Raw genomic sequence first — 14477 nt, forward strand, 5'->3', positions numbered from 1 at the left:
GGAAAGTAAATTATAGTTAAATTGAAGAACATAAGTGTTCCCAACTTAGCAACTTGACGAGCCAGGAAATTATGGAACATGACAAAATGTTGCTTTACAGACTCAAATTCGCACGTAATATGTTAACTTTTTTGATTCTTCAAAAGACATAGATCTCTTGCTCAAAGAGTAATTGAATTGATTTCGAAACGATTTGAGAACGATCAGTCTCCTCAGACGAATCCATTTAAGGATATTTCAGTATAAGTCAAAAACTTTGGGGTTTTTCCTCAATTACAACCTTGACGAGGCGAGAACATTAATAAATAAAATTGCGCTCTTTCACTCCGTGCTTCTCCAGATAGTTACAAAATCGTGGGTTTCAAAATATATACAAAGACATCGTTTGGTTGGAATTCACCGGAGACGAATTCAGTTTAAATGGCATGAATGGTTTTTGCATATCGGAAAGAGGGCAACATTCAAGTAAAATTAAGTAAATAGGAATCATCTAAAAATCCGTTTAATGAAATATGTAATCAAGGTTCCAACGTGGTTATTATTTAAATAAATGCGACGCACAAATTACTACTATGGTACTAATTAGAACACTTTACTAGACTTAAAAAGAAAAGGGAGAGTTTGATTGAAATATAAAGCGCACACCACGCATAAACGAAATATTAGTTTGTTTGTCTCGCATGGGAACGAGAACAAATTCGGACACGAGATACAAAACATGTATATACACGTGTATATATAGATACGTATACAAAATTAAAATTAAAAAAAAGAGAGGGGCTCCCTACACAGGCATGCAACATTGTCATTCCGTAAACAATTGATATATATATCTCAGTAATTCTATAATAGTTATACTATATTTTTCTTTCTTTTTACTTTAATTAGTCTCGAAAGTTTCGAAATTGTGTACATGTGTTCGTTCTATTCTAGATTTCTTGTATTTCAAAAGACCTTGCTCTTATAAGAGGGCAGAGCCAGGGAGGCAATAAAAATTCACTTCAACCGTTTTTCGTCTCCTTGTTTTTTTGTTTTTTTTTTCTTACATCTTTTTGTTCCTTTCGAAATTTTTTTTCGGTTTATTTGTTTATAATTTATCCTTGTTTCATTTAATTTAATATGTATACGCATATATTTATGTATTCTAAAGAGTTACGGTACAATTATATCCTTTTAGTTTTCAATATTTATAAGTTCGTTTCATATTCCTTTGGGAAATTGAAAGATTTTATAATACAAAGCTAACAAAGCAACAGCTCGTGAACAGAAATGTAAATCTCATCTATTTATAATTTTAATCGTTCTTCCTTTAACAACTTTTTTTACCTGTTTGTTCGAGATAGATAAGGAAACAGAATCATTTAAGTGCGGAATCAATTAATCGTTTTATTTATATATTTCAACCACTTTCTTCTCGTTTCAACATAGATAAAACCGTCCTTTCACTTCCATTTTACTTTCTTCTTAAACAAACCGATCAATGGAGGATTAAATTTTTCGTCAAGAGAGAGGCAAAGGGTAGCCCTTGTAACACCAAGAAGTAGCAGAAACAAAACTTTCCAACACATAATTTAAAAAAAGTGGTGGAAGGTTAAAAAAAACGTTCAACTGCGCTGGGGTTCATTTGAAGGATGGTCAAAATGACAGCGTACAGCAACAACAACAGCTTTAAAGAAAACTAGTAGAAGCGGCTATTCTTGTCCTTGTAACACCGGCAGCGATGGGGCATGTAATCAAGGAAACAGACAAACTTACTATGAAGCTTGCATTTTTTTTCCACTAGTGTCTGTATTCGCTTTATTTTTCTTTTTTTTTTTATTCATTTTATTTTCAGTAATATTCGTCCTCAGCACAGTATTATAACAATGGTGATAATGATGTGTGTAGAGCTAATTATGCAGAAGATGATGATAGTATCTGTTTATTTCAGATTTCTCGCTTCCATTCATCTCCGCCATGTTGTTCAGCTGCAACATGTTTCTGATGTTAATTATAAATTTTGATAGCTTTCTCCATGTAAGTGTATCGCGATCGCTTCTGTGATTTATTAATATGTTCCAAGCCAAGATACGGAAGAGGAATGTTTTCTGTTGAAACAGACACAAATAAAAATTTATTAGATAAGAGGGAACACAAGAGTCTTTTATTAGTATCAATCATTCCACGTTATATTTAAAGAAGACAATAATCAGTAATAGCTTCTATTAAGATTTCGCCAGTGTTCGATCAACTTGTGAAAAATTCAGATTCACGCGCCGTGGGCCATTAGACCTAATGCATGTTGATATGTATCGAAGAGCCAAAATTATGCCCAACTGCGAACAAACACAAAGGCTTTCAAGGTAGAAATATCGATGAAAAAGAACACACTTTTTCACTTTCCTCGTTGTCAACTGAAACCATAGACCGCGATTATATACCAATTCAAGATGGGTATTTCCGACAGCAAAAAAACTCAAAAAACAAAGAAAACTCATCCAGAGTCGAAAAAACATTGAATCGGCAAACATTTGACTACTAGTTATAGAATCTCTCAGGATCTGCATCGATTTTCCAAAAAAAAAAACGGGCATGAATGAAGCACTCAAAACAATTAGTGGATACACAACATTTAACGACACCCACAGGAATTTATATCAGGACTATTGTCAATGATCAATCCATTCTCTCAATAAATTCTAAACCAATCGACAGAAATACACAGAACTTACGCTGAGCATTCGCTTGTTTATAATCCGAGAGGTCGACAGTTGCTGCTTCATTTATATAGTCAACACGTCCCATTGCGATCACGGCAAACTTGTACTGGAAAACACAAAACAGATCATAAGCAAACAGAAAATCCTAATCTCTATTTGAAAAAAAAAAACCTACTTTCTCCCATTCTTTGTCTGGTACATTTAACTTCTTCTGCATGCGCTCTTTAAGTGCTGAATAAGGTTCACCACGTTTGGCCTTTATAAAGAACGGCACACCAAATGAATTATAGATTTCTTTGCAGAAATGTGCGACTGGTATTAAAGCTTCGTCTTCAGTAAGAAATAGTTCATCCCGGGGTATCTCTTCAATTCGATAAATTTTTTGACTTGTTTGATTTGTCATACTTGTATCGCTAACGCTTTGTAGATCTAAAATAAATACGACAAAATAGGCTGTAATATCAGAAATGAACAAAGCGAGGATTATGCATACTTTCCAAAGGAGTATCTTCACGCAATACTGAATAGAGTTTATGACTGGACACTTCAACAAGCCGTAATTTCCTTGTACTATCTTCACTGAACTCAATTTGTTTGGCCGCTTCTTCTAGCAACGTTTTAACCGTGCCGTTTTTATTGGGATACAATACTAGTTCTTTCTCATCTTTTAGATTTGATGAGAGCTGGAAAGAAAAAAAAGAAGGAAAGACATGACACCCATCGAGAGTTGCAGCGAAAATAAACTTACCCATAGGCACTTAAATAACTTTTTATTCTCTAATTCATTAATATTCATATTTAATCTTTGATAGAATATCTTTTTTATTGTTTTCGGCTTATTATACGCTAGAATATCTTTCAAACTGCCATCATATGAGCAACGTAACGAAGAGCCAGGCAGATCTTTAAATCTATAAACGAATATTTCAAATTAAAATTCAGCGATTCAGCAATTCCTAGCGTGAAATCTGCAACTTACCCTTGTGATTTGAAAAATTGTATTTCATACGGATCTGTATTAATTTTCTGACCAACAGCATGTGCCATCTGATCATACGTATTCCGCTGCGACAGTTCTAATGTGAATCTACGGAAAAAGGAAAAATGGCACTGTAGTACCCCAAACATCTTGAACATACGGCATAACAGGTTCTTACCCTGTATCATTCGGGTTCATCTTATCAATAAAAGTAACATCAACCCGGCACAACAAATCTCTGAAATAATCGGCACACGTTGGCAATTCGAGTCTTTCATCGTGATGTTTTCTCTCAAAAATCAATATATTGCCCTGAACATCATCTCGTGTAGTTTTCAAGGCCTTTTCAAGCGTTTCATTAAGTAGTCCTATTTTCTCAACCGTGTTCGGTTGAATTTCTTCATAAACAGTCAATTCTGTATCAGTGGGGAATCCCAGCCGCTCATTAATATGAATGACAAGATCCGAAAGTTTCATTTGCAACTGGTGCTGGCCGAATCCAATATAATTTAAACGCTTCTCGATCGGGTCGTAATATTTGAAGAAAGTTAGAACATCACGCTTCTTATCAAAAGGAGAGAAATGCTGTTGCACGTCGGCCGGAGCTAACTCGAGGAAAATAGTCCAGGGGCTGTGCAGCTCGACAACGTTCATCAGTTGTCGATTCATCTCCTCGTGGAAATCGAAGAATACCGGACGCGTTATTTGATGCCTTAAAATTAGAGGCCAGATACGCATGCGAGTCTGAGGCACCTTAAACGTCTCCACAAAAGTTGCTATCAAATCTGAAACTGGCTGTGTTTTCTTCATCTTGAAAACACGATAGTGAACTTTATCGATGTCGAATAGATCAGTACATTGATGCCCCTCAAAATACTCCTCGAGTAACACCTGGATTATAACGTATGTGTTCGATTCGGAGCGTTCTCTCCTCCGTACTTGCTCCATACGTTTCTCTTCTTCAAGCCTTTCAGTCAGTTCGCTAGGAATATCATCTTCAGTTATGGGCTGTAGAACCGTTGGCATGGCTGATTTGCGTATATAGACAAGCATGTACGCATTGCTACAGTGTTTGGTATTCAAACTCATCTCATCGTCCATTCCACCATAATTTTGTTCGATTGCTTCTGCTTTAGTACATCGCGATACAACATCATCATCAAATTTACACCATTTACCATCGCCTAACGGGTTTATATAGACGACATAGTGACCGCCATGATTATCACCTGAATGCACAAGAACTGCATGCAATTTATAGTCGGCAGGTGTTGATTCTTTCTCAGCTAAATATCGATCCAAATTGATCTCTTCATAAAAATCAAAACGATCGTTAAACTTTACCGAATTATCCGTTATTGGATCATATTGAAAGCGCATCAAATGTAAATGTAAGACAGGTGGAAATGATAAAAATATGACACCCTTTTCTGCCTCTTGTAGACCGTATTCACCGGCATCGTACTTATTGTCACCGTCAAGTGTTTCAGCTGCAACATAATCCTTAAAGGATTCATAAACTGAAATCAAAACACAAGAGACAGGTAAGAAAATGCAAGACATCGTTCATAGAAAGTTAAACGGAGTTTGAGGTCTCTGGGAGAAGCTTCATCGGTCCATGTCCGGAACCGAAGAAGTGAAACCTACTTTGGTGCACATCAATGATCAAATAGGGATCTCCATAAAATGGCAAAATTCTACGTGCATTACTTGCTCAAGCAGTCATTAAGATAATGAATTTTGAATAACCATCTTGATATGTTGACAAAAAGAACGGGACTTTCATCTCTTCGACTAATTAAAATCCGCATTTTAGCGAGTATTGACAGGCAACTGATCTTAAAGAAAAAATACATCATCCATACCTAGAAGTCATTGCACGGGAGAGAGAGAAAGGAGGAAGGGGAGCGAAGGGAGAGAAAGGAGGAAGGGGAGCGAAGGAAGAGAAAGGAGCGAAGGGAGAGAATGGAGCGAAGGGGAAGAAAGGAAGGAAGGGAGAGAAAGGAGCGAAGGAGGAGAAAGGAGCGAAGGGGGAGAAAGGAGCGAAGGGGGAGAAAGGAGCGAAGGGGAGAAAGGAGTGAAGGGAAAGAAAGGAGCGGAGCGAAAGAAAGGAGCGGAGGGAAAGAAAGGAGCGGAGGGGGAGAAAGGAGCGAAGGGGGAGAAAGGAGCGAAGGGGGAGAAAGGAGCGAAGGGGGAGAAAGGAGCGAAGGGGAGAAAGGAGCGAAGGGAAAGAAAGGAGCGGAGGGAAAGAAAGGAGCGGAGGGAAAGAAAGGAGCGGAGGGAAAGAAAGGAGCGGAGGGAAAGAAAGGAGCGAAGGGAGAGAAAGGAGCGAAGGGAGAGAAAGGAGCGAAGGGAGAGAAAGGAGGGAGGGGAGCGAAGGAAGAGAAAGGAGGGAGGGGAGCGAAGAGTGAGAGGGGAGCGGAGGCAGAGAAAGGAGGGAAGGGAGGGAAAGGAGGGAAAGGAGGGAAGGGAGAGAAAGGAGCGAAGGGAGCGAAGGATGCGAAGGGAGAGAGAGGAGAGCGAAGAGAGAGAAAGGAGACGCGAAGAGAGAGAAAGGAGAAGCGAAGTGGGGGAGAGGAGGACCGAAGAGCAAGAGGAAGGAGGGTATCAGATGAAAAGAGAGGAGCACGAGGAAGGAGAAGAATAGGGAGAAGGAGAAGAATAGGGAGAAGGAGAGAAGGAACACGAGGAATGAGAAGAGATATAGCAGGAAAGAGAGGAGAAGAGGAACAGGAGGGAGAAGCGGGACGGGAGGGAGAAGCGGGACGGGAGGGAGAAGCGGGACGGGAGGGAGAAGAGGGACGGGAGGGAGAAGAGGGACGGGAGGGAGAAGAGGGACGGGAGGGAGAAGAGGGACGGGAGGGAGAAGAGGGACGGGAGGGAGAAGAGGGACGGGAGGGAGAAGAGGGACGGGAGGGAGAAGAGGGACGGGAGGGAGAAGAGGGACGGGAGGAAGAAGGACGGGAGGGAGAAGAGGGACGGGAGGGAGAAGAGGGACGGGAGGGAGAAGAGGGACGGGAGGGAAAAGAGGGACGGGAGGGAGAAGAGGGATGGGAGGGAGAAGAAGGACGGGAGGGAGAATAGGGACGGGAGGGAGAAGAGGGACGGGAGGGAGAAGAGGAACAGGAAGGTGAAGAGAGATGGGAGAGAGAAGAGGGACGGGAGGGAGAAGAGGGACGGGAGAGAGAAGAGGGACGGGAGGGAGAAGAGGAACGAGAAGGAGAAGAGGGACGGTACGGAGAAGAGGAACAGGAGGGAGAACACGGACGGGAAGGAGAACACGGACGGGAGGGAGAAGACAGACGGGAGGGAGAACACGGACGGGAGGGAGAAGACGGACGGGAGGGAGAAGACGGACGGGAGGGAGAACACGGACGGGAGGGAGAAGAGGCAAAGGAGTGGTAAAAGAGGAAGAATAGGAGCAGGAAGAAAGGGAGGAACAGGAGGAAGAAGAGAAGCAGGGAGAAAGAGGAGCAAGAGGAAGATGAACAGAAAGAAGTAAAGTTGGAGAAAGGAGAGAAACAAAAAAGGAACAAGGGGAGAAAGAGAAAGAAGTGGAGACAGAAAGAAAGGAAGAGGAGGAACAAGAGCTGTACTAAGAGAACCAGCGGAAAAACTTCGAAGCAGACGGCCTGTCACCACTACGCAGCCATTTGTGTTATTATGAAACAGTCACCGCCTACACAAGAGTCTGATCGACTTACATAGAAATCACCTGCGCCAAAGTCTCTCTAGAAGTTATCAAAGTATCAAATTATGCAAATTATGGCCAGTTTTTTTCCAAAAAGGAATGAGTAGACGGCATACAAACTCACTAGGGATTCAGTTCGAAAAAGGTGCTCTTTGAAACTGCAATCGCTCTGGAACTGCAATCGCAGTTCATAGAAAGACCCAATAAAAACTTCGGAATGCTAAGGACCGATACTACAAATTAAACAACCTTCTATCTTAACCCAATAATACCCAAAAATTACAGAATAGAATAATAAAATAATACTTACTATTTTTCTTTCCTTTTATATTCAATTGTATATCATAAAACGTTTCCTTACGACGACTAGCATAATCAACATTTTTACACTTTATATACGACGACATTTTCCCTTCAAATAAACTCGGCACTGTACCCTCAACACATGTGCCTTTCATTTTACTTTCGAGCTTATCCAATAGTACACGTAAAAATTCCTGTACATCGTGTTGCATAAAAGAATCTAAAGCTTCCCACCCGAAACTTTTTGTTAATTTCTTCGTACCAACTGGTTTATTTGTGAATTGTAGGTCATGAAAGACTCGCTGCAATGCTAATGCGACCTGCAAAAAAAAAACAGAAAAAATGAGAATGGAAATAATTAGTTGATCTACAATGAACAAGAATGAAATCTGGACACCGTCATAAGTGTTCAGAGAGGGTACATGAGGGTACATGAACGTTGGATGCAAAAGAAATCGTATTATCGTAGGCAAAATTGAAATCTGGACACAGTTAAACAAGTCGGGAAACCGGAAGCTCACATAACTGCATGACAGGAGCCAGCGGTAGGTTTGGAACCTTTTCACTTTCCAACGATGAAAAGAAGACAGACAGACAGTAAACCGATTTTAATAAGGTTTTGTGTTTACACAAAAAAAAGGTAACAATGACATCAAAAATTGTTTTTTGTTCGAAATTGAGTTTCCGCGGAGTTTCTTGATAATATTGCATTCCAGTCCACCTTCAGCCAATTGAAAAATAATCAAATGCGTATTTTCTGCACTTTATGATACCGATGACTGGTACATCTTGAATTTTTGCGAAGTTTCAGAATAATATTACAATCCTAGGATTTGGGAGTGATTTTGTCCGTTTTCAGTCAACTGAAAAATAATCAAATACATATTTTCCGCGCTTTATGTTTCGACTGATTGCCTTGATACATCTTCCTATGCCTAACCACACCATCCGGTCCATAACAGACCCACATCACAACAATTTGCTGTCTTTTTTATAAATAAATATTTCTGAACATATATGTATTTGTTATAACTGTGTCTGGACTTCAATTTGGATCACTATATCTGGAAAATCTGAAAAAAAGATATATCGAACACGTTCAGTGCTGATGTTTTCGGCTTGAACGAGTTACTTAACCTAATCACCTACCAAGGCGACCGGCTCTCAAAAGTGAAACGAAAAATCAGTCAACACTGAACGTATATAAAGAAGTCAAAAAATGTTATACAAAGATTGAAATGCACAGAATCTACTCACCGATTTACTGCTATCATCAGCCTCGGTTGGCATCTTATAAACTGCTTTGCGCAACTGATTCGTAAAAAATAAAGTTTGCAATAATGAGTTCATATAGCAAGTAGCACCTTGGTTCTTCAACCCGACATAACCTGTATGCTTCTTCGAATCCCAAAACACACCATGTGGTGCTTCGGCCATAACATGGACTTCAAGAACAATCGTATCATTTTGAACGTAGCCCTTTTCAGGATCTAAAATCTCATTCCAGGGCATAAAATATGAGAAGCCCCAGTCATTCTCTTTGCTATAGAATAAATGTTTAATTTTACGCATAAACGGCTCCTGGCCTGGTATAAATGACTTCAAACGTAATTCAGCGACAGCATTACATGACCAACTGGACGATTCACTTTCACCATTACATTGCAGGAAGAAACCAAGGGATCTTGTATCTGGTTGATTACGTTCACTGCGTGGCATAACCATAATTTTCCATGGTAAATTTCTTACGTAGCATGGTGGTGATAGGGCTGAATCTTTTAATTTTGAAAAATTATCAACTGTATAGGAGAATGTTGCCTCGGATCGTGTCTCCTCTTCACAATCGTTTGATGATACATCCATTGTTGTAACGGTCGTAGATGTTGCTGGTGCAGTTTCAACGGTGCTTACAATTTGCATATTAGCGTCTTCGTTATTTGGGAACGAAACCACATCGAATGGATCGACTGGTGCATCACCTGATAAGAAAATAAACAAGTTTTAGTTGACGAAATATATTACGTTGTATTGAAATTGTAGGAAAATGATTTGAAGGAGTGATACGAAATTGTAATGAAATAGGCTAGACTGGCACTGAATTCTATCCAAAAGGGTTGGATCCTAACAATGGAAGGCATCGCTACTTCTATCATCTCAACATATATGCCCTCTACGTCATCGGTTATTTATGCATGCGTATTTCGATGCAAATGTTCACGATTCTCATAAACCTCCCCATAACATCATATCCAAGTGAAACCGCCAATATTTTGAGCCTAAGCTAGGCTAAAGCTAAATTATTGTTTAGGATAGCGAGGGACCGGACTGGATATAATTTGCACCCTTGGCGTATTTTTGCGAATATATAAAAGATCGTTTTCCATCTGTCGCCACTTACGATCACGATGCTCCCAGGACAGAAGTGAGGCGGCGTCTGATGAGTTACCTCTGCCCTGGATGAAACCATTAGTCCCCATTTTTAAATGATTGGGTGCCATGGCCCAAACGAGGGATCCGTGGACCAATAAACGTGAGAGTAAGTTGCTCTCCATTTGGTCCGGTCTAACATCTAGCCTTTGTCCCGTTCACAAGCGGGGTCGGCTCATCGTGATCGGCTTCGCCATTTGGCTCTATCGAATGCCTGATCTGTGTGTAATCTCGAGACTTTCAAATCCCCATCTAGCGTACCAAGCCACCGTTGTTTAGGTCAATATTTTACGTTTAAACACCTCCCTCCCTAATTCTCATTCTCAGTTCCATTACAGTATGGAAAGTATCACTTTGCATTTTATTTTCATAAATGCTGGGTGCCGTGTAACCACACAGACTTCCCGTGGGATTCAGAACCAGACTATACGTTGATAGTTAAAATGTTGATATTTCGCGCCATCTGCACCACAAAATTGACATCTTGGAAGCATATAAGATGTTGCCGCGCTGATGAATGCAGTCTTCAGCCATTTTCTCATCCATGAAAAGGATAGAAGTACCTTTCAGGATTTCATTGCACATAGGAGAATGCATTTTTTGGAAAAATGCAGCAATGGGTCGCTTTTCCAGACGCTGGAAATTATGCGCAAACCTTAACGACGTACGAACATCTTTCTTCATTTCATTGGAATAGCAGAGAAAAGAACCTTTCGTTTTCTTCAGAGAAAACAACTTTCCCCCACTCGGTACTTCATCTCACCTGCTTCCTGTCAAATCCCAATGCTGCGTCCTTACGGTGTTATTTAAAAAACTGCTGGCGTAGAACCGCCTTCAGTCGCCTTATCTGGCGTCAGTCAGATTTGCGAAAATTCTAGCTCAAAAAGTAATGAATCCATCGTTATGAAGTTTGGAGACATGATTCTTTACAAAATTAAGAACAATATGAACCAAAATTTGGGATATCATATTTTTAAGGGTACTTTTTTGGCATAATTAGTGAAAAGCATGTCGGAATACCGGAAGCTCGACGATTCGGGTATAAAAATTTTATGTACATTTTATGTGAGAAGCTTTTTATGCACATGAGGCAACGGACGAACTAGCCAAGAATGGAGCAAGAACGCCTTTACACAAACCGGAACCCTTCTGTAGAATTGGAAACGGGCTCATGGCTATGACATCAAAAAATGAAGAAACGGAATGAACGGTCCAGGGAACTATACTGGACGGGCCTATCAGAAATGGAGCAGTCCAGGATGCTTATTGGGGGATCCGAACCCAAGCGCACATAGGCTTGCTTAAATCTCACCAAAAAGGACCTTCGAACTATAGCGAGAATTCTCACTGGTCACTGTCGGTTAAACTATCACCTAGGGAAGCTAGGTATATCTAGGGACATTGCCTGCAGGTTCTGTGCTCAGTGTGATGAAGCCTCTATACACGTTCTGTGAGAGTGTCCGGCACTTGTGCAAAGTAGATCGAGACATCTGGGAGAACACTTAATGCCAGATCCAAAGCTGAAAAATCTGGAAAGTAGGGAACGTAATAAAGTTCCTAACGGTGATAGGCCTGCTTGAGATACTATGACTAATAGTTACACTATAACAAGTAAAAGGGGCACAATAGTTCTTTAAGGACACGGTGCGACCTCCCCCTAACAGAATAATAACAAATCCTATGTACATTTCAAAATAATCCTCTCATATATTTCCAAACTGTAAACCATACACATATACATATTAAACAAACACGTTCTGCTATAGATATTCACATGCTTTGTGCCCTTCAGGTGAGCCCACTTTATATGAGGGTGACGTCATACACGTATTAGAGTGCAATCAATTCATATAAAGTACATAACCTCCATACCCCATAACTTTGTTAATGTAGTTAAATTTCCTTCAAGCTTCTCATTTTGTTTTGTTTCACACAAAACCTTAATAAAAAATAAAAAAAAAAAAGAGCAGACATCTCTAATCTCCGAAGTCTCATCTTGTCCGTTTAACGTTTAAAGGCTCGCCAAGCAGAACGCCGGCCGTCCGCATGAACTGTCCGTCGCGGACAGGTGATATCAAACAGCAGTTGGTAATGCAATGGAATGTATATGGTGTAGAGAAAGAGTTCTAGTATGTATACCTCCAATTGGTAATGTGTATAGAGTATTTGATAATTCTCATGGAGGTACTAATTTGACGTACTATAACTTTGTTGATTTCATTAGGATTACGGTGGAACCTGTCGGTATAATCAGCTGCGTTACTGCATAGTTCTCACTTCGTTGTGTTTCACCCAATGTCAGAAGAAATAATATGATTTCCGAAAAGTACTAATTGGGGCCTTTCATTTGATGCCCCATATGACAATATTCTGTGAAAAGAATTTCGCCCCCCTCCCTTTTACATATATGAGAAGCCCCCTTAACGCCAACAGAAAATGATGGAACTCATTGCACGTATAGCGATTCCAGACCACATGCTCTCACCGTGACGATAGCTCCACTTCTTTCGGAGAAACTCAGCTGAAAATATCAGTAGGCAATCAATCTATCCCCATAACTAACCACCCTAAAATCCTTGATGCCACCCTCGATAACATGACCACATCATTTACAAATGCCTCTAAAATCTGGGCGCAGCAGGATTAACAACATTCCTATCTCTGTCTCCTATTGTTATCCCAAGAACGCCTACATCGGAAGACCAAAACTTTGCCCATAAAAGCCACAATTACAATCAAGAATTAGTGGGAAAATTACCTACTTCCCTAATATCCAATGGGACATAAAGCACCTCGAAAGAGGTGTCTAAAAATTTAAGAGGGAACCAGTCGACTATAGGGCATACAGTTGGTCAGTTGCACTCGGAAAGTCAACTGCGAAATTCAAACAGCCACAGGGAACATGTCCAGACGAAAAAACCCTACTCCAATCAATAAGAACTATTCTCTTGCCCAGCTTCGAAGGAATGGTAGCTCAATTTCTAACCGACGATGGCGTTAGGCATATCCTCAATGAGGGGCTTCCACACTATAGAACAGGGTGTATGGGTCCTCTAATCGAGTTCATTGCAAAGTACTTGAACTGCAAACTACCTTCTACATCCTCTACAGGGAAATTATGAAAATACTTACAATCTTGTGTATCCATAGCCTCTACAGCTTGATCTGATTCAATTTGGCGCCGATTGTTGGCGCCATCCGTTTCCATTTTCTGTACAGTCGGACGAGCCAGTTGAGGTGCGTAATGTTCGTATGGTGACCCCGTTTTTTTCTTTGAATCTACAATTCTACTTGAATATTTTATCTAACCGATATGAGGCAATTTTTAGAGAGTTCACGTTGATCTGGTAAGCGTAATCTTACTGGCATGGAATTGCACAGTTGTTAACCTGAAATGAAGAAAAAAAAAACATTAGTTTGGGAAGCAACAGATATTTCATCATCAGCGACTAAAACATCTTTATCTCTACCAAAGATTCCAGTTAACCCGTTGGGGAGTTCCGTCCCCACATACTCGAGGAGGAAGATCAGACCCGAGTCTGCAAGCGACTCATCTGTAGTGGCTTCGGCCACGAAGCCTCACCGGAGGTTATCTGGTACCATGTGAACCGGGACGGCCTTCTGAGAGCATATGCTCCAGGAGAATTCCTGGAGGATGCGTTCTCGGCCCTTTTATTTGTGGTTGGCCCCCTAGTGTGAGTTTCATGGTGGTTGTGGTTATGCCTACATCGCGGGCAGAGCTCCTCGGAGCTCAAGCATGGAGTTGCGCTGTACAACTCGGGTGCCGTACCCTTTAGTTGCAGCAGAGGTGTTAGATAGGCCTCGCTTCCACTGGTATGAATGCTGAGCCTGAACTCAGTATAAACCAGTACCTATGTGCTTGCATGGCGGGGCTCTGATTGTGGTCCCAAAATCAATCCATGTCCGAAGAGGACCGTGGGATTATGCCTACACGGCAGGTACTCACGTTAAACCTCCAGGGCTTTCATCTCTACCTCAGACTTACCCATACGGATTAAATGACTTACCGCCCCTAACAACCACTTCGTGAGACATTGCTAGTGAAATAATTCGAACTCCGTTGTCATCAGTATTTTATGTAAACTATGGGGGCTAATACTTTGGCCTGGATACGGACTGCATTCTACCCTACACATAAAATTGCCAAGTATATTTTTGATATCATACCTGACACAGGCTCCGACGGTTCGTTCCACTGGATCGTAGAAGCTATCTTTCTCCAACTATGTAGTCTCTGTCCCTCTGTAGGGGCACTAAAGTTAATGAGGCTTATATTTTGAATTCGCTTATGTTTTCAAAATCGAGAACAGCAGATTTCATTTCTACTCCAAGCACATATTTACTGGATGGTCGCTAT

General features: G+C 40.8%; 1 protein-coding gene across 2 annotated transcripts in view; it reads right to left on the bottom strand.

Moving 5' to 3' along the window:
• Positions 1–486: 486 nt before the first annotated feature.
• The window catches only part of LOC119660720 (ubiquitin carboxyl-terminal hydrolase 7), a 31990-nt gene continuing 17999 nt past the window's right edge, over positions 487–14477 (bottom strand). For both annotated transcript variants that reach the window (XM_038069368.1, XM_038069369.1), the window contains exons 2-11: positions 13232–13488; positions 8930–9651; positions 7680–7992; positions 3857–5198; positions 3679–3786; positions 3448–3610; positions 3193–3382; positions 2875–3128; positions 2712–2805; positions 487–2087 (exon numbers count right to left, since the gene is read on the bottom strand). In XM_038069368.1, coding sequence (XP_037925296.1) covers positions 1987–2087; positions 2712–2805; positions 2875–3128; positions 3193–3382; positions 3448–3610; positions 3679–3786; positions 3857–5198; positions 7680–7992; positions 8930–9651; positions 13232–13307 — 3363 coding nt within the window. In that variant the 5' untranslated portion in view covers positions 13308–13488 and the 3' untranslated portion in view covers positions 487–1986. The remainder of the gene's footprint in view (positions 2088–2711; positions 2806–2874; positions 3129–3192; positions 3383–3447; positions 3611–3678; positions 3787–3856; positions 5199–7679; positions 7993–8929; positions 9652–13231; positions 13489–14477) is intronic.

The sequence above is a fragment of the Hermetia illucens genome, chromosome 7 (assembly GCF_905115235.1).
Source record: "Hermetia illucens chromosome 7, iHerIll2.2.curated.20191125, whole genome shotgun sequence".
Lineage (NCBI taxonomy): Eukaryota > Metazoa > Arthropoda > Insecta > Diptera > Stratiomyidae > Hermetia > Hermetia illucens.